Here is a 27,652-nt window from a genome sequence, read left to right on the forward strand (position 1 = left end):
AAAAAAAAGTTGGATAACCCCTTTAATTTATCAAACAATATGTAAATATGGGTAGCAAAGTTAATATGGGTATTAGTGTAATTGTTTTCTTTTCAATTTCCCCACACAAATAATTTTTTTTGTTACTCCATAGATTTTATGGTGAAACGGAAATTGTCATTAGTACAATTCGTCACACAAAAAACATACCCTCATATGGCTCTGTGGGTGAAAAAAATAAAAGTTACATCTTGTAAAAAGCAAAGATGAAAATGCAAAAAATGAAAATGAACCCTGTTCTTTAAAGGGGTTATCTAGGAATATAAAAAAAGAGCCAATTTCTTTCAAAATATACTCCCCATCTGTCTCCAGGTTCGGTGTGGTTCTGCAGCTCAGTTCCATTGAAGTCAATGGAGCCAAGTTGTAAAACCACATGCAACCTGAGGACAGACGTAAAGCTGTTTTTGAAAGACATTCAGTTTATTCCTGGATAACCCCTTCGAATGGACACTGTCAGATGCAAAAACTTGTTATATGTTGTACATCTTGACAAAACATTAACCTTTCTAATATACTTCATAAGAAAATGTTGTTTTCTTTTTATAGAATTCACGGCTTATATAATCATGGCTTTGTCCAAGCTAAAGCACAGGCTTGGACAAAGTCTAATAAGTGAGAGTGGGCTAGCACTCCTCTGTACTCTCTCCTTATCTGATAGCACTCCTCTCTGTCTGATAGGACAGGAGAGAGCACAGAGGAGAACTATTAGACAGGAGAGAGCACAGAGGAGTCCTGTCAGACAGGAGAGATCAAAGAGGGGTACTATGAGACAGGAGAGAGCACAGAAGAGTGCTATCAGACAGGAGAGAGCACAGAGGAGTACTATCAGACAGGAGAGAGCACAGAGGAGTCCTATCAGATAGGAGAGAGCACAAAGGAGTGCCATCATACAGGAGAGAGCACAGAAGAGTGCTATCAGACAGGAGAGAGCACAGAGGAGTACTAACAGACAGGAGAGAGCAGTGAGGAGTGCTATTAGACAGGAGAGAGCACAGAGGAGTGCTTTCAGACAGGATAGAGCACAGAGAAGTCATATCAGACAGGAGAGAACACAGAGGAGTACTATCATACAGGAGAGAGCACAGAGGAGTGCTATCAGACAGGAGAGAGCACAGAGGAGTCCTATCAGACAGGAGGGAGCACAGAGGAGTACTATCAGACAGGAGAGAGCCCAGATGAATATTAATCAGACAGGAGAGAGCACAGAGTAGTGCTTTCAGACTGGAGAGAGCACAGAGGAGTACTATCATACAGGAGAGAGCACAAAGAAGTGCTATCAGACAGGAGAAAGCACAGAGGAGTCCTATCAGACAGGAGAGAACATAGAGGAATCCTATCACACAGAAGAGAGCACAGAGGAGTATTATCAGACAAGTGAGAACACAAAGGAGTCCTATCAGACAGGAGAGAGTACAGAGAAGTATTATCAGACAGGAGAGAACACAGAGGAGTATTATCAGACAGGAGGGTACAGAGGAGTGCTATCAGACAGTAGAGAGCACAGAGGGGTGCTATCAGACAGGAGAGAGCACAGAGGAGTCCTATCAGACTGGAGAGAGCAGCACAGAGGAGTGCTATCAGACAGTAGAGAACACAGAGGAGTCCTATCAGACAGGAGAGAGCACAGAGGAGTACTATCAGACAGGACAGAGCACAGAGGAGTGCTATCAGACAGTAGAGAGCACAGAGGAGTGCTATCAGACAGTAGAGAGCACAGAGGAGTACTATCAGACAAGAGAGTGCACAGAGGAGTGCTATCAGACAGTAGAGAGCACAGAGGAGTGCTATAAGACAGTAGAGAACACAGAGGAGTCCTATCAGACAGAAGAGAGCACAGAGGAGTCCTATCAGACAGGAGAGAGCACAGAGGAGTGCTATCAGACAGGAGAGAGCACAGAGGAGTGCTATAAGACAGGAGAGAGCACAGAGGAGTGCTATCAGAGAGGAGAGCACACAGAGGAGTCCTATCAGACTGGAGAGAGAACAGGGGAGTACTATCAGACAGGAGAGAGCACAGACGAGTACTATCAGACAGGAGAGAGCGCAGAGGAGTACTATCAGACAGGATAGAACATTGAGAAGTCCTATCAGACCGGAGAGAGCACAGAGGAGTACTATCAGACAGGAGAAAGCACAGAGCAGTGCTATCAGACAGTAGAGAACACAGAGGAGTGCTATAAAGCAGGAGAGAGCACATAATAGTGCTATCAGACAGGTGAGAGCACAGAGGAGTACTATCAGACAGGAGAGAGCACAGCTGAGTTCTATCAGACAGAAGAGAGCACAGAGGAGTGCTATCAGACAGGAAAGAGCACAGAGGAGTGCTATCAGACAGGAGAGAGCACAGATGAGTACTATCAGACAGGGGAGAGCACAGAGGAGTGCTATCAGACAGGAGAGAGCACAGAGGAGTGCTATCAGACAGTAGAGAGCACAGAGGAGTGCTATCAGACTGGAGAGATCACAGAGGAGTCCTATCAGACAGGAGAGAGCACAGAGGAGTCCTATCAGACTGGAGAGAGCACAGAGGAGTGCTATCAGACTGGAGAGAGTACAAAGGAGTCCTATCAGACTGGAGAGAACACAGAGGAGTGCTATCAGACAGAAGAGAACACAGAGGGGTCCTATCAGACAGGAGAGAGCACAGAGGAGTACTATCAGACAGGATAGAGCACAGAGGAGTGCTATCAGACAGGAGAGAGCACAGAGGAGTACTATCAGACAGGAGAGAGCACAGAGGAGTACAGTCAGACAGGAGAGAGCACAGTTGAGTGCTACCAGACAGAAGAGAGCACAGAGGTGTGATATCAGACAGTAGAGAGCACAGAGGAGTGCTATCAGACAGGAGAGAGCACAGAGGAGTACTATCAGACAGGAGAGAGCACAGAGGAGTACTATCAGACAGGATAGAACATAGAGAAGTCCTATCAGATGGGAGAGAGCACAGAGGAGTACTATCAGACAGAAGAAAACACAGAGGAATCTTATCAGACAGGAGAGAGCCCAGAGGAGTACTATCAGACAGGAGAGAGCACAGAGGAGTGCTATCAAACAGTATAGAGCACAGAGGAGTGCTATCAGACAGGAGAGAGCACAGAGGAGTGCTATCAGACAGGAGAGAGCACAGAGGAGTGCTATCAGACAGGAGAGAGCACAGAGGAGTGCTATCAGAGAGGAGAGCACACAGAGGAGTCCTATCAGACTGGAGAGAGAACAGGGGAGTACTATCAGACAGGAGAGAGGACAGACGAGTACTATCAGACAGGAGAAAGCGCAGAGGAGTACTATCAGACAGGATAGAACATTGAGAAGTCCTATCAGACCGGAGAGAGCACAGAGGAGTACTATCAGACAGGAGAAAGCACAGAGCAGTGCTATCAGACAGTAGAGAGCACAGAGGAATGCTATCAGACAGGAGAGAGCACAGAGGAGTGCTATAAAGCAGGAGAGAGCACATAATAGTGCTATCAGACAGGAGAGAGCACAGAGGAGTACTATCAGACAGGAGAGAGCACAGTTGAGTTCTATCAGACAGAAGAGAGCACAGAGGAGTGCTATCAGACAGGAGAGAGCACAAATGAGTACTATCAGACAGGGGAGAGCACAGAGGAGTCCTATCAGACTGGAGAGAGCACAGAGGAGTCCTATCAGACTGGAGAGAACACAGAGGAGTGCTATCAGACAGAAGAGAACACAGAGGGGTGCTATCAGACTGGAGAGAGCACAAAGGAGTCCTATCAGACTGGAGAGAACACAGAGGAGTGCTATCAGACAGAAGAGAACACAGAGGGGTCCTATCAGACAGGAGAGAGCACAGAGGAGTCCTATCAGACAGGAGAGAGCACAGAGGAGTGCTATCAGACAGGAGAGAGCACAGAGGAGTACTATCAGACAGGAGAGAGCACAGAGGAGTACTATCAGACAGGAGAGAGCACAGAGGAGTGCTATCAGACAGGATAGAACATAGAGAAGTCTTATCAGATGGGAGAGAGCACAGAGGAGTACTATCAGACAGTAGAAAACACAGAGGAATCTTATCAGACAGGAGAGAGCCCAGAGGAGTACTATCAGACAGGAGAGAGCACAGAGGAGTGCTATCAAACAGTAAAGAGCACAGAGGAGTACTATCAGACAGGAGAGAGCACAGAGGAGTGCTATCAGACAGGAGAGAGCACAGAGGAGTGCTATGAGACAGGAGAGAGCACCGAGGAGTACTATCACACAGGGGAGAGCACAGAGGAGTGCTATCAGACAGGAGAGAGCACAGAGGAGTGCTATCAGACAGGAGAGAGCACAGAGGAGTACAATCAGACAGGAGAGAGCACAGTTGAGTGCCATCAGACAGAAGAGAGCATATAGGTGTGCTATCAGACAGTAGAGAGCACAAAGGAGTGCTATCAGACAGGAGAGAGCACAGAGGAGTACTATCAGACAGGAGAGAGCACAGAGGAGTACTATCAGACAGGAGAGAGCACAGAGGAGTGCTATCAGACAGGATAGAACATAGAGAAGTCCTATCAGATAGGAGAGAGCACAGAGGAGTACTATCAGACTGGAGAAAACACAGAGGAGTCCTATCAGACACGAGAGAGGCCAGAGAAGTACTATCAGACAGGAGAGAGCACAGAGGAGTGCTATCAAACAGTAGAGAGCACAGAGGAGTGCTATCAGACAGGAGGAGAGAGCAGAGAGGAGTGCTATCAGACAGGAGAGAGCACAGAGGAGTGCTATCAGACAGGAGAGAGCACAGAGGAGTACTATCAGACAGGAGAGAGCACAGTTGAGTGCTATCAGACAGGAGAGAGCACAGAGAAGTACTATCAGACAGAAGAGAGCACAGAGGAGTACTATCAGATAGAAGAGAGCACAGAGGAGTCCTATCAGAAAGGAGTGAGCACAGAGGAGTACTATCAGACAGGAGAGAGCACAGAGGAGTACTATCAGACAGGAGAGAGCACAGAGGAGTGCTATCAGACAGGAGAGAGCTATCCGACAGGAGAGAGCACAGAGGAGTGCTATCAGACAGGAGAGAGCACAGAGGAGTGCTATCAGACAGGAGAGAGCACAAAGGAGTCCTATCAGACTGGAGAGAGCACAGAGGAGTCCTATCAGACAGGTGAGAGCACAGAGGAGTCCTATCGGACAGGAGAGAACACAGAGGAGTCCTATCAGACAGGAGAGAGGACAGAGGCGTACTATCAGACAGGAAAGAGCACAGAGATGTACTATCAGACAGAAGAGAGCACAGAGGAGTGCTATCAGACAGGAGAGAGCACAAATGAGTACTATCAGACAGGGGAGAGCACAGAGGAGTGCTATCAGACAGTAGAGAGCACAGAGGAGTACTATCAGACAGGAGAGAGCACAGAGGAATATTATCAGACAGGAGAGAGCACAGAGGAGTACTATCAGACAGGAGAGAGCACAGAGGAGTGCTATCAGACAGGAGAGAGCACAGAGGAATACTATCAGACAGGAGAGAGCACAGAGGAGTGATATCAGACAGGAGAGAGCACAAATGAGTACTATCAGACAGGGGAGAGCACAGAGGAGTGCTATCAGACAGTAGAGAGCACAGAGGAGTGCTATCAGACAGTAGAGAGCACAGAGGAGTGCTATCAGACAGAAGAGAACACAGAGGGGTGCTATCAGACTGGAGAGAGCACAAAGGAGTCCTATCAGACTGGAGAGAACACAGAGGAGTGCTATCAGACAGAAGAGAACACAGAGGGGTCCTATCAGACAGGAGAGAGCACAGAGGAGTCCTATCAGACAGGAGAGAGCACAGAGGAGTGCTATCAGACAGGAGAGAGCACAGAGGAGTACTATCAGACAGGAGAGAGCACAGAGGAGTACTATCAGACAGGGGAGAGCACAGAGGAGTGCTATCAGACAGGATAGAACATAGAGAAGTCTTATCAGATGGGAGAGAGCACAGAGGAGTACTATCAGACAGTAGAAAACACAGAGGAATCTTATCAGACAGGAGAGAGCCCAGAGGAGTACTATCAGACAGGAGAGAGCACAGAGGAGTGCTATCAAACAGTAAAGAGCACAGAGGAGTACTATCAGACAGGAGAGAGCACAGAGGAGTGCTATCAGACAGGAGAGAGCACAGAGGAGTGCTATGAGACAGGAGAGAGCACCGAGGAGTACTATCACACAGGGGAGAGCACAGAGGAGTGCTATCAGACAGGAGAGAGCACAGAGGAGTGCTATCAGACAGGAGAGAGCACAGAGGAGTACAATCAGACAGGAGAGAGCACAGTTGAGTGCCATCAGACAGAAGAGAGCATATAGGTGTGCTATCAGACAGTAGAGAGCACAAAGGAGTGCTATCAGACAGGAGAGAGCACAGAGGAGTACTATCAGACAGGAGAGAGCACAGAGGAGTACTATCAGACAGGAGAGAGCACAGAGGAGTGCTATCAGACAGGATAGAACATAGAGAAGTCCTATCAGATAGGAGAGAGCACAGAGGAGTACTATCAGACTGGAGAAAACACAGAGGAGTCCTATCAGACACGAGAGAGGCCAGAGAAGTACTATCAGACAGGAGAGAGCACAGAGGAGTGCTATCAAACAGTAGAGAGCACAGAGGAGTGCTATCAGACAGGAGGAGAGAGCACAGAGGAGTGCTATCAGACAGGAGAGAGCACAGAGGAGTGCTATCAGACAGGAGAGAGCACAGAGGAGTACTATCAGACAGGAGAGAGCACAGTTGAGTGCTATCAGACAGGAGAGAGCACAGAGAAGTACTATCAGACAGAAGAGAGCACAGAAGAGTACTATCAGATAGAAGAGAGCACAGAGGAGTCCTATCAGAAAGGAGTGAGCACAGAGGAGTACTATCAGACAGGAGAGAGCACAGAGGAGTACTATCAGACAGGAGAGAGCACAGAGGAGTGCTATCAGACAGGAGAGAGCTATCCGACAGGAGAGAGCACAGAGGAGTGCTATCAGACAGGAGAGAGCACAGAGGAGTGCTATCAGACAGGAGAGAGCACAAAGGAGTCCTATCAGACTGGAGAGAGCACAGAGGAGTCCTATCAGACAGGTGAGAGCACAGAGGAGTCCTATCTGACAGGAGAGAACACAGAGGAGTCCTATCAGACAGGAGAGAGGACAGAGGCGTACTATCAGACAGGAAAGAGCACAGAGATGTACTATCAGACAGAAGAGAGCACAGAGGAGTGCTATCAGACAGGAGAGAGCACAAATGAGTACTATCAGACAGGGGAGAGCACAGAGGAGTGCTATCAGACAGTAGAGAGCACAGAGGAATACTATCAGACAGGAGAGAGCACAGAGGAATATTATCAGACAGGAGAGAGCACAGAGGAGTACTATCAGACAGGAGAGAGCACAGAGGAGTGCTATCAGACAGGAGAGAGCACAGAGGAATACTATCAGACAGGAGAGAGCACAGAGGATTCCTATCAGACAGGAGAGACCACAGAAGAGTGCTAGCCCACCCTCACTCACTGGACTTTGTCTATGTCTGTGCTTCAGCTTGGACAAAGCCATGATTTCTATAAAAGGAAATAAAATTTTCTTAAGTATATTAGAAAGGTTAAAGGGGTTCTTCAATGGGAAAAAAATTCTTATCAACTGGCTTCAGAAAGTTAAACAGATTTGTAAATTCTATAAAAAAAAAATCTTAATCCTTCCATTACTTATCAGCTGCTGTATACTACAGAGGAAGTTGAGTTGTTCTTTTCTAACTGACCACAGTGCTCTCTGCTGACATCTGTCCATGTCAGGAACTGTCCAGATCACGAACAAACCTCTCCTGCTCTGGACAGTTCCTGGCATAGACAGAGGTGTCAGCAAAGAGCAGTGGTTAGACTGAAAAGAACGACTCAACTTTCTCGGGTAGTATACAGCTGATAAGTACTGTTAGGATTAAGATTGTTTAATAGAAGTCATTTATAAATCTGTTTACCTTTCAGGCACCAGTTGATTTAGAATTTTTTTTTCCCCCACTGGAGTACCCAGTTTATGAAGGGGTTAAGGTGCAACCATAGTGATTGCCTCTATGGTGGCTATGGCTTTAACTATGTACCACCACCCAATGTGTGATGCGTAGTTCGCTCTTGTTTGAGACATTTTTAACGGTTAGGAAGAGCGTTTTCTAATACGGAATTCCTTCGAGGTAAATAGCATTTGCTATTTAGGGTAGACATTTCACTAGATTGACATGTTCTTTGAGCAAACTTGTGTCTCTACGATGGTATTGTTCACAAACTATAATATGACAATTTTTGCTTTACCTTAACATTCCACTGGATGGCAACAGATCATTATGTAATCTAGAAAACTACCAAGAGATCATGATCTCTCTTGACATTTCAGACCTGTCCTCTTACTATACTGTACAGCAGTGTTTTTCAAACAGTGTGCCTCCAGCTGTTGCAAAACTACAACTCCCAGCATGCCCGGACAGCCTTCGGCTGTCCGGGCATGTTGGGAGTTGTAGTTTTGCAACAGCTGGAGACACACTGTTTGAAATACACCACTGTACATGCATATTTGGTATGTTTTTCCATGTTACACTTGCCCGGAGATCCAGAGCCTCTTCGTCCCCCATCAGCAGATTCAGAGAGGACAGTGATGGAAGGGTAAATGCTGCCGTGCTTACATCTGGAATAATAACAGATGCTCCCTCTGCTTGGTCAGACTGCAGCCTGTCAAAGCCCAAAACACAAAATATACAGTTGTTAATAGTGAATAAAATATGGGGCAGGCAAAAACTCCATACAGTATGTAAAAATTCGTAATGATACATTTTTGCATGACTAATTAGACGAGTTCGTTTTTCTTATGCCACCTTTTGATTGGCGTACCTTACACCTTCATTTTGTGATAACAGATTGGTGAACCAATTTGGTACATTTTTATATATATATATATATATATATATATATATATATTCATTTTTTTTTTATTGGTTTTGAAAGACAAACTAAATCAAAAAAGTTAAAATTTCAGATCACTATATAGTTTATTGTACAATTCTTATCTTATAACAAAAGAAAATCCATCCCATCCTACCTGGGAGACAAGAGAGGAGAGAAGATAGAAAAAAGAAAGAAAATTTTTAAATCTCTTTTAGGCTGGGTTCACACCAAGTTTTGTAACTATGGTTCCCGTATACAGCTGGGAGGAGGGGGGCGGGGCTTAATCGCAGCACCCGCACTCAGCCGTATTCGGGGACCGTATTTAATGCATGTCTATGAGCCGACCGGAGTGAACCGCAGCCTCCGGTCGGCTGCGTTTTTGGCCGTATGCCGTTTCCCGACCGCAGGCAAAAACGTGGTCGACCGCGTTTTTGCCTACGGTCGGGAAACCGCATATGGCTGAAAACGCAGCCAACCAGAGGGTGCGGTTCACTCCGGTCGGCTCATAGACATGCATTAAATACGGTTTCCCTATATGGCTGAGTGCAGGCGCCGCGATTAAGCCCTGCCCCCCTCCTCCCAGCCGTATACGGGAACCGTAGTTACAAAACGTGGTGTGAACCCAACCTTAGCCATGCCCTTTTTTTTTCTAGAAAAAGAATCTAAAACACATATGAAATTTGGTCATGTGCGACACTTGTTCCTGATGGTTTTTATCGGGTCTTTACGGTAGAATTTTGACACATGTGCGCCAGATTTTGCGTCCAAAAAATCCAATAATCCGACCAACGTTCCACTTTTCTCAGAAAGCTCGAAAAGGGGGCGTGTACTCCCAGGGAAAGCGGCGCGTCCCTGACAAAAAGGGCATGATCCCGACAAAAGGGGCGTGACCTTGACATATTTACTAAGGTTTCCACATGAAATGTGATGGATTTGAGCTGAGGAAAACCAGACAGCTCAGGGCATGTGTAAAAAAAAAAGAAACAAAAAAGTAGAGAAAAATTTGTAAATACTATGACAAAAATTGTTGAGAAAAAAACCACAAAGAAAACTACATTCCACTTTTAGTAAATCAAATCCCTGGATCAACATTCTACATTACTTTCCCAAAATATGTAAACCTATGTTAAATCTATTCTCACTTCAGCCATTACCAAATCCTGAGGCAGCATATTTATATGTAGAGCAGACAGTAGATTGGTAGGTAGGTTGTTAGGCTGAACTGGTGCTGTACATAAATTCACATTCATGTATTGTCTGCATATATTCTGGGAAAATCTCCTGACATGTATGCTGATGTGCCCATAGACTGTAATATCTAAATACTGTATATGCCAAAAGGATATCCTTTCAGCACGTATTTGGAGGGAATGCATGCATTTTATTTGACTGACAGTTATCTCTGTTTCGACCTCCCCAAACACATGAACGTTCAGTACGGCTGAATGTTCATGTGTTGTCTTGTGTTGTAGGGGAAGGGTAAGCTGCAACCAGACAGCTCCTGTCCTGGCTCATCTTTCCTAGAACAATAGCGTCAGGCAGTAAAATTCCAACATGCCCAACTTTCTCTCCACCGATATATTCTCTTGGGGGAAAATGTTTTAAAATGCAGCTTTAATGGATTGAAAAGCATGGGCATGATCAATTTAACTTTTTAATACAACTGTATATATAAAAAGTACAGCACATATATATATATATATATATGTACAGCAAAAAAAAGGATATACGGTACTGCAGCACATGGCGTAAAGTGAAAAAATCTCAAAGTGGTTTATTCCATAACAAACAGGGTGAGTTCACAGCAAGTAGCGACGTTTCGACTAGACTAGCCTGTTGATAATGCTCGATAATGACTAGAGGAGTCTAGTCGAAACGTCGCTTTTTGCTGTGGACTCACCCTGTTTGTTATGGAATAAACCACTTTGAGATTTTTTCACTTTACGCCGTGTGCTGCAGTATATCCTTTCTTTTTGCTGTACAAATGGTGGGCTTTTGACCACAGCCCCAGAAACTGCTCTGCACCGAATATACTGTTTATAGAGTGTGCTGCTCTCCTCTACATATATATATATATATATATATATATATGTATACATCTATCTATACCTTCTATCTATATGTACATGACTAGCATCCATGAAAGATATCCCAAACGCTGTTATAACTTGGAGTCCATCAATAGTCAGAGATTTTCAATAATGGAAGTAAAACTGCAAGGGCCACATATTTGCATTGTAACATACAGGAAAATAATCTGGTGTAATGTGAACAAGGTCATTTTAGACAACCCATGTCCGATATGAGCACCAATATAGGAGATCATCCTGGCCTGGGTTATTAAGAAGCTATTTAATAAATTGTTCTATTTGTTAATAGTGTTGCTCACGAATATTCGCAATACAAATTTTATTCGCGAATATTCGCGAATATAGCACTATATATTCGCAATTACAAATATTGTTTTTTTGTTTTTTTTTTCACAGTACACATCACAGTGATCACCCCTCTCTGCTTCCAGCTTGTGTGGTGTAAAGAAGGCTCTAATACTACTGTGTGAGACTGGCGTGTGAATTTTCGCATATACGAATTTCCGCTTATGCTAATTTTTTATATGCTAATTTTCGCATATACCAAATTTCGCATATGCAAATTTTTGCTTATGTTAATTTTCACATATGCAAATTTTTGCATATGTTAATTTTCGCATGTACGAAAATAAAACGCGAATATTACGATTATGCTAATTTAGCGAATATATAACAAATATTCGTCCATATATTCACGAAATATCGCGAATTCGAATATGGCCTATGCCGCTCAACACTATTGTTATGTATATGAAAGGGACTTTAATATATAAAGAGTTTTCCTTTTCTTTACCACAACAAATAGCAAACTGAACCAGGAGCTTAAAATGATATAAATACTTGTGAACGTACCTGTTTATATACATGGTAGCAGCCGGAGCCATCAGTACCATGGGCTTATTGTCCGGTAGTTTTCCCACCAGTAATGCGCTCTGCAGATTCTCAACAACATTCAGTAAATGGTGCGACATTGTACTCTACAGAAATGGAGGACATAAAGAACATGCTCATTATTGTATCGAAGGCTTTAGAAAGGAATTGTCTTAAAGGAGATGCCTTATGCAGTGATTAGATGAGTGGGCACTTCCATGTGTCAGGAGGAGACACAAAGTGCTGAGCAGTGAGGAGCAGGCACCGTCTGAAAGTCAACAGTAAGGGATCAGGGCAAGAGATTACTGTGTTTTTTTGTGTTTACTTTTTCAGCTTAGCCTGGCAACTACTAAAAATCTTAAATGGGATCTGTCATGAAATCAAAAAATTGATATGTTGTAGTACTTAAGTACTACAACATATCTCTAATATATTTTAATTAAAAAAACAGTTTAAAATCACTTTTAAATTCGGCCACTAGGGGTCGCCCTCCTAGTGGCCGAATGCATTCGGCAGTGACGTCACTAATGAATTTCGACTCGTTGAAGCATGGCAACGAGTCGGAATTCATTCACTGCCGGCCCCGGCTCCCGGCGACAGGTAAAATTACTGTTCTCAATGCTTATGCTTTTGCGGGGAGAGGGGAGGGGGGGGGGGGTAGTGGGTTTAGCGGCGCAGCGGGGCCAGGGGGGTTGCGGGCTGCGTGGCGGGAGCGGGATGTGCGGCCATCACGGTGTTCACCTATACAGTATGCGTCCAGTTATTTCCCCACTACAACTCCCAGCATGCCCTGACAGCCAATAGATGTCAGGGCAAGCTGGGAGTTGCAGTGGGGAAACAGCTGGAGGCACCCTGTATAGGTGAACTACGGGCGGAAGTGTCGGCCCCAGCAGGCATCAGTGATGTGGTGCCTGCTGGCGAAGTCTGCCTGGCAGTGAGCACACTTCCAGGCAGACAAAAAGGCATTTTTAATATGTAAAAAAAATTTAAGGCAGGGAGGGGGTTAGGGAGGGGGTTAGGGATAGATGCGTAATAGGCAGGGACAGAAAAAAGATAAAAAGTGATGGTGGGAGCTACCCTTTAAAGATATTCCATAGACCTCTTTAACAAAAGTCCATAATGTGGCATCATTTATTTTTACCCCGTCAGTTTTTACCCTGCTGCAGTGCTGCTCTTTTGGCTTCTGTAGATAGATAGATGAACAAAATCTGTAGTATTCTTAGGTTTCATCATTGTAGCAGAATTTATCAGAACTTTATTTGCCCCCAAACATTGACACCCCATCATAAGAATGTCTGCCCCTTTCAGGATAGGTTTTGACATGATAAATACTCCATACTTATGGCAGGCTTACCATGCTGCTCTCAGCAGTCCCATTCTTTGCACTGGCTTCCAGCACATTACTCATGGCATTGAAAAGATAATTAGCAGTTGTTTCCTTTGTTGGATCTTGTTCATTGCTTATGGTCAGCAAGGACTGGCTGACATCTCTTAGCACACTGATGGCTTCCATCTTGAAAAAGATTTAAAAAAAAAAAGGTCTGAATGTGCCGCTATTGATACAATATAAGCATTTTGTCTAAAAAGGTTTTGATGCATGACTCATAAAGTCCTTAAAGGGGTACCCCATTGCTTGACATCTTATGCCCTATCCTTTGGATGTCTGATCAAGGGGTCTGGCTGCTGGGGACCCCCCCCCCCCCACACACACACACAATCTCCATGCAGGCCCCCAGTTTTCAAAGCTTTGAAAATGTTTACAAACGCTTGGTGCGGACAGACATGGCCGTCACGCCACGCCTCCTCCATACCATAGATATTAATGGAGGGGCCACGGCCACCCGTACCAGCCGTCCTTATCATGATGTTTAGAACGCCAGGTGCCTGCATGGAGATCGCAAGGGTCAGAGCAGCCGGACCCCCCGCGATCAGAGATCTTATCCCCTATCCAAAGGATAGGGTATAGGATGTCTGGCAACAGAGTACCCCTTTAATGCCTATACCTAATATAATCTCACCTGAGCTGATGAAGACAGCTCTTCACTTCTCATTGTAATATCTTTCATTACCTCGGACATCTCAAGAGCTGTGTGCAGTGTCGTCACATTAACTGTAGAGAGCGCTGTTATCATCACTTCACGTAACTACAGTAGAAATAAAAAAGTTATTGTCTGCATGACTGAATAATGGCCATACATTCACCTCCCATTAAACTGTACTGAGTTCATTTTATACATCATTTTGGAATTTGTTTCCATATACAGCTCAGCATAGTATGTATTAAAAAAATATTAATTCTCATTGTTCATATTGACACATATACATGATTTGTTTCCCGCATAGTCCCCATTGAAATAAATGGCTGATATACCAGAACTACTTGTTGTTCCTACGGTCCAGCATTTTAGGAAAGGAAGAGACTGAAATTGGGACAATGGCAAGATATGGCATATCTGACATCTATACTGCACATTGACACACTCTTGATTAAGGTTGTATGTACCATAGTGGCACACTAATGCAGTTGCTGTTGGGCCCTTGGAGAGAGGGGGCCCCATTGTGGTCAATCCCCTCCCTTTTTCTATAGACAAGAAACTGTGTAGAACTCCTCTCTCCAGGAGACTGCATTGCCCGCAAATTAATGTAGGAGGTATTGACCAATGGAAAGCAAGAGGAAATAAACAGCAGGAAATAGGAGATCTATTTTGATACATGCTATGGGACCTTCTTTCTTCTCTGTAAGCCACTGTCTCATCACAATTATCCCAAACATATTTGTCTGACAATTCACACTGCTTCCAGAAAAGGGACATTAGTCCATACATAGTGGGAATATGTGGTGATCCAGTACAGAATCACGTGTTCTTGTGTACTCCTGCCCATCCTGTGTGGCAGATGCTGCTTCAATGTTCGACTTGGGCCCACTCTCCTTAGGACTCTATAATTCACAGTACAACGTAATGTCATGCAATGGTTAATGTATCAGTATTTTCTATGCACCTGCTACTTGTTACTGTTGTCATGAGCCTTGTTAGGGGAGTATGCAGAGGTGAACCAGGTGATTTGTCTGGCCAATGGGATGTCTCTAAATTGCTCCCATAGATAGTGAGGTCAGAGTTCAATTCTGCAGGTCTTATGCTGAGGTACAGTTGAGAGAAATGTGGAGTGTCTGTCTGTGAGGTAATTCTAAAGGAGGCCTAAGGCCTAGTCCAGCAACCATGCATCTACTACCAGTTAACCCCTGCGCCTGGGTGAAAGTCAAAGCCTGGCAATCAGCACCAAAGTCCGGGGGTCAATTCAAGTCCAGTCAGTCAAGTTAGTCAAGTCCAAGTAACTACAGTCTAGCATACAGCAAGCCAGTCACAGTATCATACCACTACAAGTCCTAGCAAGCCGATAGGCTTCTCAAAGTTCACCCTGCATCTCCTTCATGCTAATCTGAGCTGTAACAGATTGTACCATCTTTCTAACCTCAGTAAAGCCAGTTATCCGTAACCGAAGCTGGTCTACCTCGGGTGGTGTATAGGTCAACCACGTCCTGGCGTCACGAAAAGGTTAATACACACATTACCCTCACCAGACATCACAAATACCCAATCACTGTCTCATTGTGGATGGAGATAGTAACATACTAACAGTTTATAAGAAGAAAAAAAAAGACAAGAGTCCATCGAGTTCACCCTACTTTGCTAATCCAGAGGAAGGCAAAAAAAACCTTGAGGCTGAAACCAATTGCACCTTGACATAGGAAAAATTCCTTCCCGACCTCAATATGGGGATCGGAATAAATCCCTGGATCAACGTTCTATCCCTGTAAATCTACTATTTATAACTATTAATAACTTCTAATGTTATTACTCTCTAGAAAAGCATCCAGGCCCCCCTTGAACTTGTTTATAGAATCAGACATCACAATATCATACAGCAGAGAGTTTCATAGTCTCACTGCTCTTAAAGAATCTCTGTCAGTGATGATGGTGAAACCTTCTTTCCTCTAGACGTAGAGGATGCCCCCTTGTCATGGTTACCGGCCTAGTTATAAAAAGACACACAGGTAAACCAAAACACACAGGTAAACTTATGCAGTAACATTTTCTGCCTGAATTGCAATTGCCGAGTAATAGGGTACATCTACAAACTACAATTTATTAAAATGAAACTATCTTGAAGGTTGGAAGTCGGATGTGGGGGAGTTGACCAAGAAGAAATGGGGGAAGGCTATGGAGTCCATCTATTTTTACCCAATAAAGGTCGCAATTATTTTCAAGGCATAGAGCGTATTGCATGCTCAGGGTGTAGTTAGAATGTTATCTAAAGCGAATGCTACCTGTCTAAGATGTTCTTTCCCAGATGCTGATCTGCGGCACATGTTTTAGGAATGTGAAGTGTTGGAGGGATAGTGAAGGGAAGTCTTTTATTTGCTATATAGGATATCTGGAATTTGGATGTAAAGTAACCATAAAGTGAGCTTTCGGAGATAGAAATGGCATTGGAAGGGACAAAGATGGAGAAGCTAGTGCCTACCAAGATCTTTTACTATACAAGATGAATTGAATCGCTAAACACTGGATTTAGACAGTGATGCGGTCAATTGCAGATATTGTTAATGCCTTGAACATTACTATATTGATGGAGGGAGGCATCTATTTTTAACACAAGGTACCCGACAAATTTGACACACAGTGGGGAAAATAGATAGCGAGCCCCAGGCTTGCCTTCTGCTGAGGTACTGTTGGCCCTGCACTGCTTCAGGTAAAGATAGTCATTGTATATTAAAGGGGTAATCCGGTGAAATATTTTTTTTTATTATTATTTAAATCAACTGGTGCCAGAAAGTTAAACAGATTTGTAAATTACTTCTATTAAAAAATCTTAATCCTTCCTGTACTTATTAGCTGCTGAATACTACAGCGGAAATTCTTTTCTTTTTGAAACACAGAGCTGTCTGCTGACATTATGAGCACAGTGATCTCTGCTGACATCTCTGTCCATTTTAGGAACTGTCCAGAGTAAAAGGAAATCCCCATAGCAAACATATGCTGTTCTGGACATTTCCTAAAATGGACAGAGATGTCAGCAGAGATCACTGTGCTCATAATGTCAGCAGACAGCTCTGTGTTTCAAAAAGAAAAGAATTTCCGCTGTAGTATTCAGCAGCTAATAAGTACAGGAAGGATTAAGATTTTTTAATAGAAGTAATTTACAAATCTGTTTAACTTTCTGGCACCAGTTGATTTAAAAAAAAAAAAAAAAAGTTTTTCACCAGAGTACCCCTTTAACTAGCTCTTGAAAACTAGAAATAATGTTCCCTGTATTAATGGGAAACTGATGCAACTGTATGGCATCAGCAGAATCCGTTTTTAGCATCTGTTGTATACGTATGTATAAGCTTTTTCAAATGCTTTAAAGCTGTACCACTATATAGGCATACAAAGGCATTTGTTGGCCATTGACTCTTTTTGAAAAAAAACAAAAAAAAATTATGACAAACAGTATATGTTATATTTTACTGTGTTCCTCTGCATATAAGACTATACAGTGAAATATAAGGAGCCAACTCAGCATATAGCTGTCCCAGCATACTCGCCAAAGTGTAACCTAAATACTTACAACTTCCATTTTATAAGATTTTGTATTTAAAGAGAACCTGTCACCAAACAAAATTTTTATTATATTGTTCCTTATGTAGTTATAAGACACTTTGCTATTTACTTGCTGTTAAAATTCTCAATGTTTATGAAGGATATTTATCAAGCTCTGTAGTAGATTTTTTTGCATAAAAAATACATGTTGCGACTTTTTGATTTTTGCTTATTCCAAAGCACATTTCTGAAATCTGCTTACGTAGTAATTATTTTTTTTTTACTTTGCAGTGGTCATGTATTTATCAGATGCGATAGTCGCTATTTATGAAGAAAAATAGTCACATCTCCATTTTAAAGTTGCATATGTATTCCAGGTCCAACCTGTCTTAAAGAAAGTGCATACGTCTGCAGAAAAGGAAATTAACACCCACTTTAACAACTGTTCTCGTTCTGCATCATGAAACAAAGCTACTACATTAATGTTAATTATAGAAAAAATTTATTATATAACATAACTCTTGTTAACTTTGTTAATGTTAGGACACGTACATGCTGGCGTACCCACAACATTTTAAAATTAATGTTGTGTTGAAATAGAATAAGGCACAAAATAATTGTGTAAGATTTTTTACAGACTACGTAAATAAGCCATATGTAGCACAAAAATAGTAATACAGCTTCATGCCCATTTTGGGGTGGGTAATGTACCAAGCCTTTTTTTTGTGTGGCTTAACTATTGTTTATGTGCCTGTTGGTGCTGCGCTGTCTTCCTTCCTGACGTAAACTCTGGCCTCAGCGCAGCGACGCGAGACTCTGCCCACCAACATCACAAAATGCGGGCGCAAAATTTAACCCCTTAACGACCAAGGACGTAAATTTATGTTTACGATTACGTCCTGTACATGACAGCGAGCATCGGAGCGATGCTCGGATCATGCATGTCTGGTCCCGGGTGGTGATTGCAGCCAGGGATCTGCCGGTAATGGCCAACATCCGCGACTGCGTGGATGTCTGCCATTAAACCCCTCAGATGCCATGATCAATACATATCACGGCATCTGCGGGAATGCGGTCAGAAATATGGATGATCGGATCGCCCGCAGCGCTGCCGCGGTGATCCGATCCTCTATAATGGCGGACGGAGGTCCCCTCACCTGCATCCGCCACCTTCCACGGGTCTTCTGCTCTGGTCTGAGATCAGATGACCGATAACACTGATCAGTGCTGTACCCTATGCATAGCACTGAACAGTATTAGCAATCAAAGGATTGCTATAAATAGTCCCCTATGGGGACTATTAAAGTGTAGAAATAAAAGCAAAAAAAGGTTAAAACCTTTTTGAAAAATCCCTTCCCTCAATAAAAATGTCAAATGTCTTTTTTTCCCATTTTACCCCATAAAGTGTCAAAATTATTAATACACATATTTGGTATCGCCGCGTGCATAAATGTCCGAACTATTAAAATATAATGTTATTGCTCCTGTACGGTGTGAACGTAAAAAAAAAAAAGTGCAAAATTGCTGCTTTTTTTGTCACATTTTATTTAAAAAAATTTATAAAAAATGTATAAAAGTTTTATATACACAAAGGTGGTATCAATAAAAATTACAAATCATGGCGCAAAAAATGAGCCCTCATACCGCTGCTTATACGGAAAAATTAAAAAGTTATAGGTCGTCAAATTAGGAGGATTTTAAACATACTAATTTGGTTAAAAAGTTTGCTATTTTTTTTTAAGCGCAACAATAATAGAAAAGTATGTAATCGTGGTATCATTTTAATTGTATTGACCCACAAAATAAAGAACACGTCATTTTTACCGTAAATTGTACAGTGTGAAAACGAAACCTTCCAAAATTCGCAAAATTGCGGTTTTCTTTTTAATTTCCCCACACATATAGTATTTTTTGGTTGTGCCATACATTTTATGGTAAAATGAGTGATGGCATTACATAGGACAACTGGTAACGCAAAAAACAAGCCCCATACTAGTCTGTAGATGAAAATGTAAAAGAGTTACGATTTTTAGAAGACGAGGAGGAAAAAACGAAAATGCTAACATTTTTTATCTACTTGACTTCCTAAAATGGACAGAGATGTCAGCAGAGAGCACTGTGCTCGTGATGTCAGCAGAGAGCTCTGTGTTTCAAACGGAAAATAATTTCCACTGTAGTATTCAGCAGCTAATAAGTACAAGAAGGATTAAGATTTTTTAATAGATAGTAATTTACAAATCTGTTTAACTTTCTGGCACCAGTTTATTTAAAAAAAAAAAAAAAGTTTTTCACCAGAATACCCCTTTAACCCCTTCAGGACGGAGCCCATTTTGGCCTTAAGGACCGGAGCGTTTTTTGCAATTCTGACCACTGTCACTTTAAACATTAATAACTCTGGAATGCTTTTAGTTATCATTCTGATTCCGAGATTGTTTTTTCGTGACATATTCTACTTTAACATAGTGGTAAAATTTTGTCGATACTTGCATCCTTTCTTGGTGAAAAATCCGTAAATTTGATGAAAAATTTGAAAATTTTGCATTTTTCTAACTTTGAAGCTCTCTGCTTGTAAGGAAAATGGATATTACGAATACATTTTTTTTTGGTTCACATATACAATATGTCTACTTTATGTTTGCATCATAAAATTGACGTGTTTTTACTTTTGGAAGACACCAGAGGGCTTCAACAGTCAGCAGCAATTTTCCGATTTTTCACAAAATTTTCAAACTCAGTATTTTTCAGGGACCAGTTCAGGTTTGAAGTGGATTTGAAGGGTCTTCATATTAGAAATGCCCCACAAATGACCCCATTATAAAAACTGCACCCCCCAAAGTATTCAAAATGACATTCAGTCAGCGTTTTAACCCTTTAGGTGTTTCACACGAATAGCAGCAAAGTGAAGGAGAAAATTCACAATCTTCATTTTTTACACTCACATGTTCTTGTAGACCCAATTTTTGAATTTTTACAAGGGGTAAAAGGACAAAATTTTTACTTGTATTTGTAGCCCAATTTCTCTCGAGTAAGCACATACCTCATATGTCTATGTAAAGTGTTCGGCGGGCGCAGTAGAGGGCTCAGAAGGGAAGGAGCGACAAGGGGATTTTGGAGAGTACGTTTTTCTGAAATGGTTTTTGGGGGGCATGTTACCTTTAGGAAGCCCTTATGGTGCCAGAACAGCAAAAAAAAAACACATGGCATACCATTTTGGAAACTAGACCCCTCGGGGAACGTAACAAGGGGTTAAGTGAACCTTTATACCCCACAGGTGTTTCACGACTTTTGCATATGTAAAAAAAAATATTTTTTTTTACCTAAAATGCTTGTTTTCCCAAAAATTTTACATTTTTAAAAAGGGTAAAAGCAGAAAATACCCCCCAAAATTTGTAACACAATTTCTCCCGAGTACAGTGATACCCCATATGTGACCCTAAACTGTTGCCTTGAAATACGACAGGGCTCCAAAGTGAGAGCGCCATGCGCATTTGAGGCCTAAATTAGGGATTGCATAGGGGTGGACATAGGGGTATTCTACGCCAGTGATTCCCAAACAGGGTGCCTCCAGCTGTTGCAAAACTCCCAGCATGCCTGGACAGTCAACGGCTGTCCGACAATACTGGGAGTTGTTTTGCAACAGCTGGAGGCTCCGTTCTGGAAACAGTGGCGTACCAGACGTTTTTCATTTTTATTGGGGAGGGGGGCCGTGTAGGGGTATGTGTATATGTAGTGTTTTTTACTTTTTATTTTATTTTGTGTTAGTGTAGTGTAGTGTTTTTAGGGTACAGTCACATGGGCGGGGGGTTCACAGTAGTTTCTCGCTGGCAATTTGAGCTGCAGCAGAAAGTTTGCGGCAGCTCAAACTTGCAGCCAGATACTTACTGTAATCCTCCGCCCATGTGAGTGTACCCTGTACGTTCACATTAGGGGGGACATCCAGCTGTTGCATAACTACAACTCCCAGCATGCCCGTTGGCTGTCGGTGACTGCTGAGAGTTGCAGTTTTGCAACAACTGTAGGCACACTGGTTATGTATCACTGAGTTTGTGACCTAACTCAGTGTTTCACAACCAGTGTGCCTCCAGCTGTTGCAAAACTACAACTCCCAGCATGTACGGTGCATGGTGTACGGTGACTGCTGAGAGTTGTAGTTTGCAACAGCTGGAGGCACACCGGTCGTGAAACACTGAGTTAGGTAAAAAAAAACTCTGAGTTTCACAACCAGTGTGCCTTCAGCTGTTGCAAAACTACAACTCTCAGCAGTCACCGACAGCCAACGGGCATGCTGGGAGTTGTAGTTATGCAACCAGCAGATGCACCACTACAACTCCCAGCATGCACTTTAGCTGTTTGTGCAAGCTGGGAGTTGTAGTTATACAACAGCTGAAGGTACACTTTTCCATAGAAAGAATGTGCCTCCAGCTGTTGCAAAACCATAAGTCCCAGCATGCCCATAAGGGAATGCTGGGAGTTGTGGTGGTCTGCCTCCTGCTGTTGCATAACTACAGCTCCCAGCATGCCCTTTTTGCATGCTGGGAGCTGTTGCTAAGCAACAGCAGGAGGCTGTCACTCACCTCCAACGATCCAGACGCTGCAGGTCAGTCCCGCCGCCGCAGCTGCTCCTGGGGCCCCGATCCCAACAGGGGCGCCGGGGATCGGGGTCCCCAGCACCCGGGGTGCACGTCCCGCACCCGCTCACGTCCTCCAGAAGAGGGGCGGAGCGGGTGCGGGAGTGACACCCGCAGCAGGCGCCCTGATTGGTCGGCCGGTAATCCGGCCGACGAATCAGGGCGATCGTGAGGTGGCACCAGTGCCACCTCACCCCTGCAGGCTCTGGCTGTTCGGGGCTGTCAGAGACGGCCCCGAACAGCCAGTAATTCCGGGTCATCGGGTCACTGGAGACCCGATTGACCCGGAATCGCCGCAGATCGCTGGACTGAATTGTCCAGCGATCTGCGGCGATCGCCGACATGGGGGGACATAATGACCCCCCTGGGCGATATGCCGGGATGCCCGCTGAACGATTTCAGCAGGCATCCGGCTCCGGTCCCCAACCGGCTAGCGGTGGGGGCCGGAATTCCCACGGGCGTATGGATACGCCCTCGGTCCTTAAGGACTCGGGATGCAGGGCGTATCCATACGCCCTATGTCCTGAAGAGGTTAAGGTCAAAAAGGGCTTGGTCCTTAAGGGGTTAAAAAATGCTTTTGTAAGTGGGTTTCCCAGGTTTTGCTTACGTGCAATTTATTTTTCAAGGTTGTGCGACTCATTGATAAATAGGTTGCATGTAAGCAAAAGTATGTAAAAAAAACAATTGTTATATAAAAGCCATACATTTGAAAAGAATGATAAATCTCCTATATGTTTTTAATGTGATTGAAAAAACGGCCACTAGGTGGCTCTGTTCTGTTCCCTGCACAAGTCAAATAGTTAGTTTGTAAATATAAGAAGAGAGGAAAGGAGTCGACAACTCACCACAGTTTTCTTTGTTCTTCTTTCTTTATTAGATGTCTCACGTTAGTGTTAGTGAGATCATTGTATACCCTATCTGATTTAAGATCTAACCTTGCATTATCAGCATGCTTTGATGTGCGATTACTGTGTCTTATCTAGGGTGGTTGAAATCAATATGTACCACCTCTTTCATCTATTATTTATCTACTTGACCCATTCTCTTCTTACTCCCCTATTGTTGTAGAGTAGATATAGATATGTGTATGTAAATTTATGCACGGTTAATGATAACAGTCAACATAATGAACTACTACTTCATTACTGAGATTGAGGAGATATCTTATAACACATATCTGTAAGTACGCCATCATTGCTCCGTTACCATGGATACAGGGATGCCTCTGTGTCCGTATCTGCATTAGGTATGAAGGATTACATTATTTCCGGCCTACCATGGTTACGAAAATGCTTATGTGCGGCGTGTGACGTAATTTACGGCCAGTGATGCACACTGGTGGAGCGCACAGAGACCGGCAGGCTAGGATGCGATGCGCATGAGTGTGGCTCTAGTTCCGGTGAATAGAATGCACCACGGAGAGCAAAGCAGTGGAGCTAGTGGTGCGCATGACAGAGGATCACCCTCTCAGTAAGCAGAACGGCTTAGCTAACGGTGCGCATGACGGAACTGCTCTGTGACTGTCCTATCAGTGAGCGTAATGGGGCTGAGGGCATACATGCCGGATTCTGGTGGCGTTTAAAAGGGCGCCAGATACAGAATGGAACTGCCGCCACTCGAAATGGGATCTCTACACAGGGGAACGCCGAGGGTTTGAGCCTAAACATCTACCTTATCTTATTTCTCTCCTGATGACTCGTGATGGAAGAAACGCGTTGAGGGGCTATATGATATCATTGACATTAGACTGTATAAGTATACGCTCTTAATCTTATATACCCTTAATCTTATATACTACTGCTTTAAAGGGGTATTCCAGGAATTTATTTTATTTGACTATGCTACAGGGGCTGTAAAGTTAGTGTAGTTCATAATATTGTGTCTGTACCTGTGTGTGATGGTTTTCTCACAATTCTTCTGTGATTTTCACCCCAATATTTATTTTTAACAGCATACAAAATGACTGTTGTCTCAGATTTTTCGCAGGTTGCAATGCGGCCGAGACCTGACCTCACTAGTCAGCTGATGACAGGGAGCCTGTCTGCTTCAATGGGTAGAGCGACCGCTTGGTGGAAGAGAGATCAATCTGTAACAGCTGTAGGCACCCTGATTGAAAACCACACTGATTTGAATGGATGCAGCTTATTTATGTTTCAATGGATGGGGTGGCTGATGTGTGGGAGGGAGGAAGATGGAATTGTGGGATTTGTAGTCAAAAAAAGAAAAGTCAAACTGGAAATACAAGTTCCCAAAAAGCTATCCACAGTGTTATGGTAATCTCACAGCATAGCCATTTAGCCCCAAGACAAGCGCAGATGCTTCCTAAGCATGTCCATTACTGTCTGCCAGGTACGTACTAAAATCACCTTATGGTGGATAACCCCTTTAATATGGATCTGGATTTATGTGGGCATACTGTGTAGCATTGGAATCTTCTTGCATAGTGGCCTTAGGGACTAAGTCTATTGGCAGGGATATATGTACATCCCAAATTTTTTATGCTTATATTTCTTCTGTACATGTATGGTATGCATTGTTTGTTTGTATCTCTTAGTGCATGTCTGCCGCTTTGCCATTATACTTTCTGTGGCTTTAATATGTGTTGCAGTGCATACTATTTGCTTTTCATCCTGGACTTATTATTTGGAGCCTGTATGTGATACACAAGGTGATATTTGTTTATTGCTGACATGGTGTAGCAGACAACTTACCTTGTTGATTTTTCCTGTTTTATGCAATAAAAATAATATCTAGGTGTACATATATATATATATATATATATATATATATATATATATAAACACAAAGGGAGCCAGCACTGGATGACCACTGGGGATGTGCCCGTAATCCACCCGAGCGCCAAAGGCGGGTACACTTCACACTCTCTCCAAAGGAAACAGCAACAATCGCCAGGTCCAGTATAGTAGCAAACTGATATTTATTGCATCAATAACAGCAACGTTTCGGCTAAAAGTGAGCCTTTCTCAAGCATAGGGCAAATGACAATGAGTCAAACTTATATATGTAGTGAAGGAACATGATTGGTGACAATACAGGTGCATTACATTAATCATTAGACATTGTGTCCACCCTCAACCCATGATTGGGTAGATGGACGGTCATGTGATTTCAAATCTGTCAAAATGTCAATAACAGACTTAAACTCTATAAATATTAATATTATTACTTTCCCACATGGAGCGATGGAGTCCGCAGGGATCAGCAATTCTTCTCCAACCCTCCGATTGTTGATTGTTTGTGACCATTCCCGTGCATCTGAGCCGCCGTCTCTTCGCTCCTCCGTTTGTAAACAAAGGAGTTGCGGCTGCGCGGATCCCACATAGGTCTCCGCCAGGGCCTCCATTCCATAGTATCGTCAGTGATTAGGCTGCGCATGCGCGGGTGCTCCGTGCATCGATCCTGGCCGTCCTGCAGTGAGTACACAGTGACCACTGTCAATAAATGCAGCAGCTCTGTGTACTATATTCACCAGGATCTTGGCCAATAGGAATGATTATAGAACAGACTAAAAACTGACTGAAATATATAGTGAGGTCAATATGTTAGAAAAAAGAGGGGGTTGTATGTATTCTTCGGCAGAATTGCATAAAATTCCGTGCGTCTTCTCGCTCCATGTGGGTTAGGTGTGAACAAGGTGTCTAAAAATGATACAAAAATACAAAAAGTTTATCATTATAAAGAAAGTATTCACGTATTCCTATACAGAAAAGAATAAAGAAGAAAAGAACAAAGGGAAAATGTGAAAAAATAAAAGGTGTGAATAAAAAAACAAAAATGAAAATAAATATAAATAAAAATAAAAAAACAAAAGAACAAAAATAAAAATAATAATGATATAATGATAAACAATGGGAGGCGTTGGTTTTACTATATTTTAACTTTTTGTAACTTTTTGTATTTTTGTATCATTTTTAGACACCTTGTTCACACCTAACCCACATGGAGCGAGAAGACGCACGGAATTTTATGCAATTCTGCCGAAGAATACATACAACCCCCTCTTTTTTCTAACATATTGACCTCACTATATATTTCAGTCAGTTTTCAGTCTGTTCTATAATCATTCCTATTGGCCAAGATCCTGGTGAATATAGTACACAGAGCTGCTGCATTTATTGACAGCGGTCACTGTGTACTCACTGCAGGACGGCCAGGATCGATGCACGGAGCACCCGCGCATGCGCAGCCTAATCACTGACGATACTATGGAATGGAGGCTGGGCGGAGACCTATGTGGGATCCGCGCAGCCGCAGCTCCTTTGTTTACAAACGGAGGAGCGAAGAGACGGCGGCTCAGATGCACGGGAATGGTCACAAACAATCAACAGTCGGAGGGTTGGAGAAGAATTGCTGATCCCTGCGGACTCCGTCGCTCCATGTGGGGAAGTAATAATATTAATATTTATAGAGTTTAAGTCTGTTATTGACATTTTGACAGATTTGAAATCACATGACCGTCCATCTACCCAATCATGGGTTGAGGGTGGACACAATGTCTAATGATTAATGTAATGCACCTGTATTGTCACCAATCATGTTCCTTCACTACATATATAAGTTTGACTCATTGTCATTTGCACTATGCTTGAGAAAGGCTCACTTTTAGCCGAAACGTTGCTGTTATTGATGCAATAAATATCAGTTTGCTACTATACTGGACCTGGCGATTGTTGCTGTTTCCTTTGGAGAGTATATATATATATATATATATATATATATATATATATATCTGTAACATCTAAGTGTATTTCTAATATTACATTATATATAATTTTTGCACCTGTTTTGTCCGGATCCTATTACTATTATCTAAATTTCTATAATTGGATGTGGTGGCTAGTGTATCACTGACAGCCACTGCATGGGACTATAGAGATATCATTTATGGTTGTATGAGTTACCTAATAGTACATACCCCCTGTAACTGATAGAAAGTGAATTTTTCTGTATCTTTTCTATATCGAGCAGCATTACCCCCTAATGGCGTTACAGGAAGTTATATAGACCCCTGGTATACTGTATTGAGACAGCTCCTTATTATCTAGGAACACATAGCCATAGGGATTGGCCCGGCTAGTGGGTCAGCAATATTCCAAGTAGGGTGTACTGTAGGGTAAGGACAGTAACTGATAGTTAGGTTCTGGTGCGGGACCATCCTTATTAGGATGACAATTCTGCCTGGGAATGGGGCCTAAGAGCAGTAATAGCTGCAGGGAGTGATAGGCTCCCCGTCCCAGGCCGCCAGTTGTCTGTTTTCTATCCCTTCCTGAGCCACCTGGGCCTAGGGTATATTAGATACACATTGGCATATATTATACTTTATTCTATTATCTTGTAATTTGATATATCTTGTGGAATTATCTATATATTGTTTGATGTGGACTGATACAGACTGTGTTATGTGCTTTATCTGACGTATCAGAAGAGCTGTTGAGGTGCTCATCCACATATCTTGTGAGTTTGTATTATGATTTATGGTACCCCTTGTTTTATGGGCATGTAATAAAAGTTATATTTTAGTA

The 27,652-nt window shown here is 42.9% G+C and overlaps 1 protein-coding gene across 1 annotated transcript in view; it reads right to left on the minus strand.

Moving 5' to 3' along the window:
* The window catches only part of LOC130276601 (polycystic kidney disease protein 1-like 2), a 264,668-nt gene that overhangs the window by 40,412 nt on the left and 196,604 nt on the right, over window positions 1-27,652 (minus strand). The window contains exons 19-22 of the mRNA XM_056526192.1: window positions 13,918-14,043; window positions 13,254-13,412; window positions 11,882-12,006; window positions 8,600-8,726 (exon numbers count right to left, since the gene is read on the minus strand). Coding sequence (XP_056382167.1) covers window positions 8,600-8,726; window positions 11,882-12,006; window positions 13,254-13,412; window positions 13,918-14,043 — 537 coding nt within the window. The remainder of the gene's footprint in view (window positions 1-8,599; window positions 8,727-11,881; window positions 12,007-13,253; window positions 13,413-13,917; window positions 14,044-27,652) is intronic.

Source organism: Hyla sarda, chromosome 6 (genome assembly GCF_029499605.1).
Source record: "Hyla sarda isolate aHylSar1 chromosome 6, aHylSar1.hap1, whole genome shotgun sequence".
NCBI classification, from domain to species: Eukaryota; Metazoa; Chordata; class Amphibia; order Anura; family Hylidae; genus Hyla; species Hyla sarda.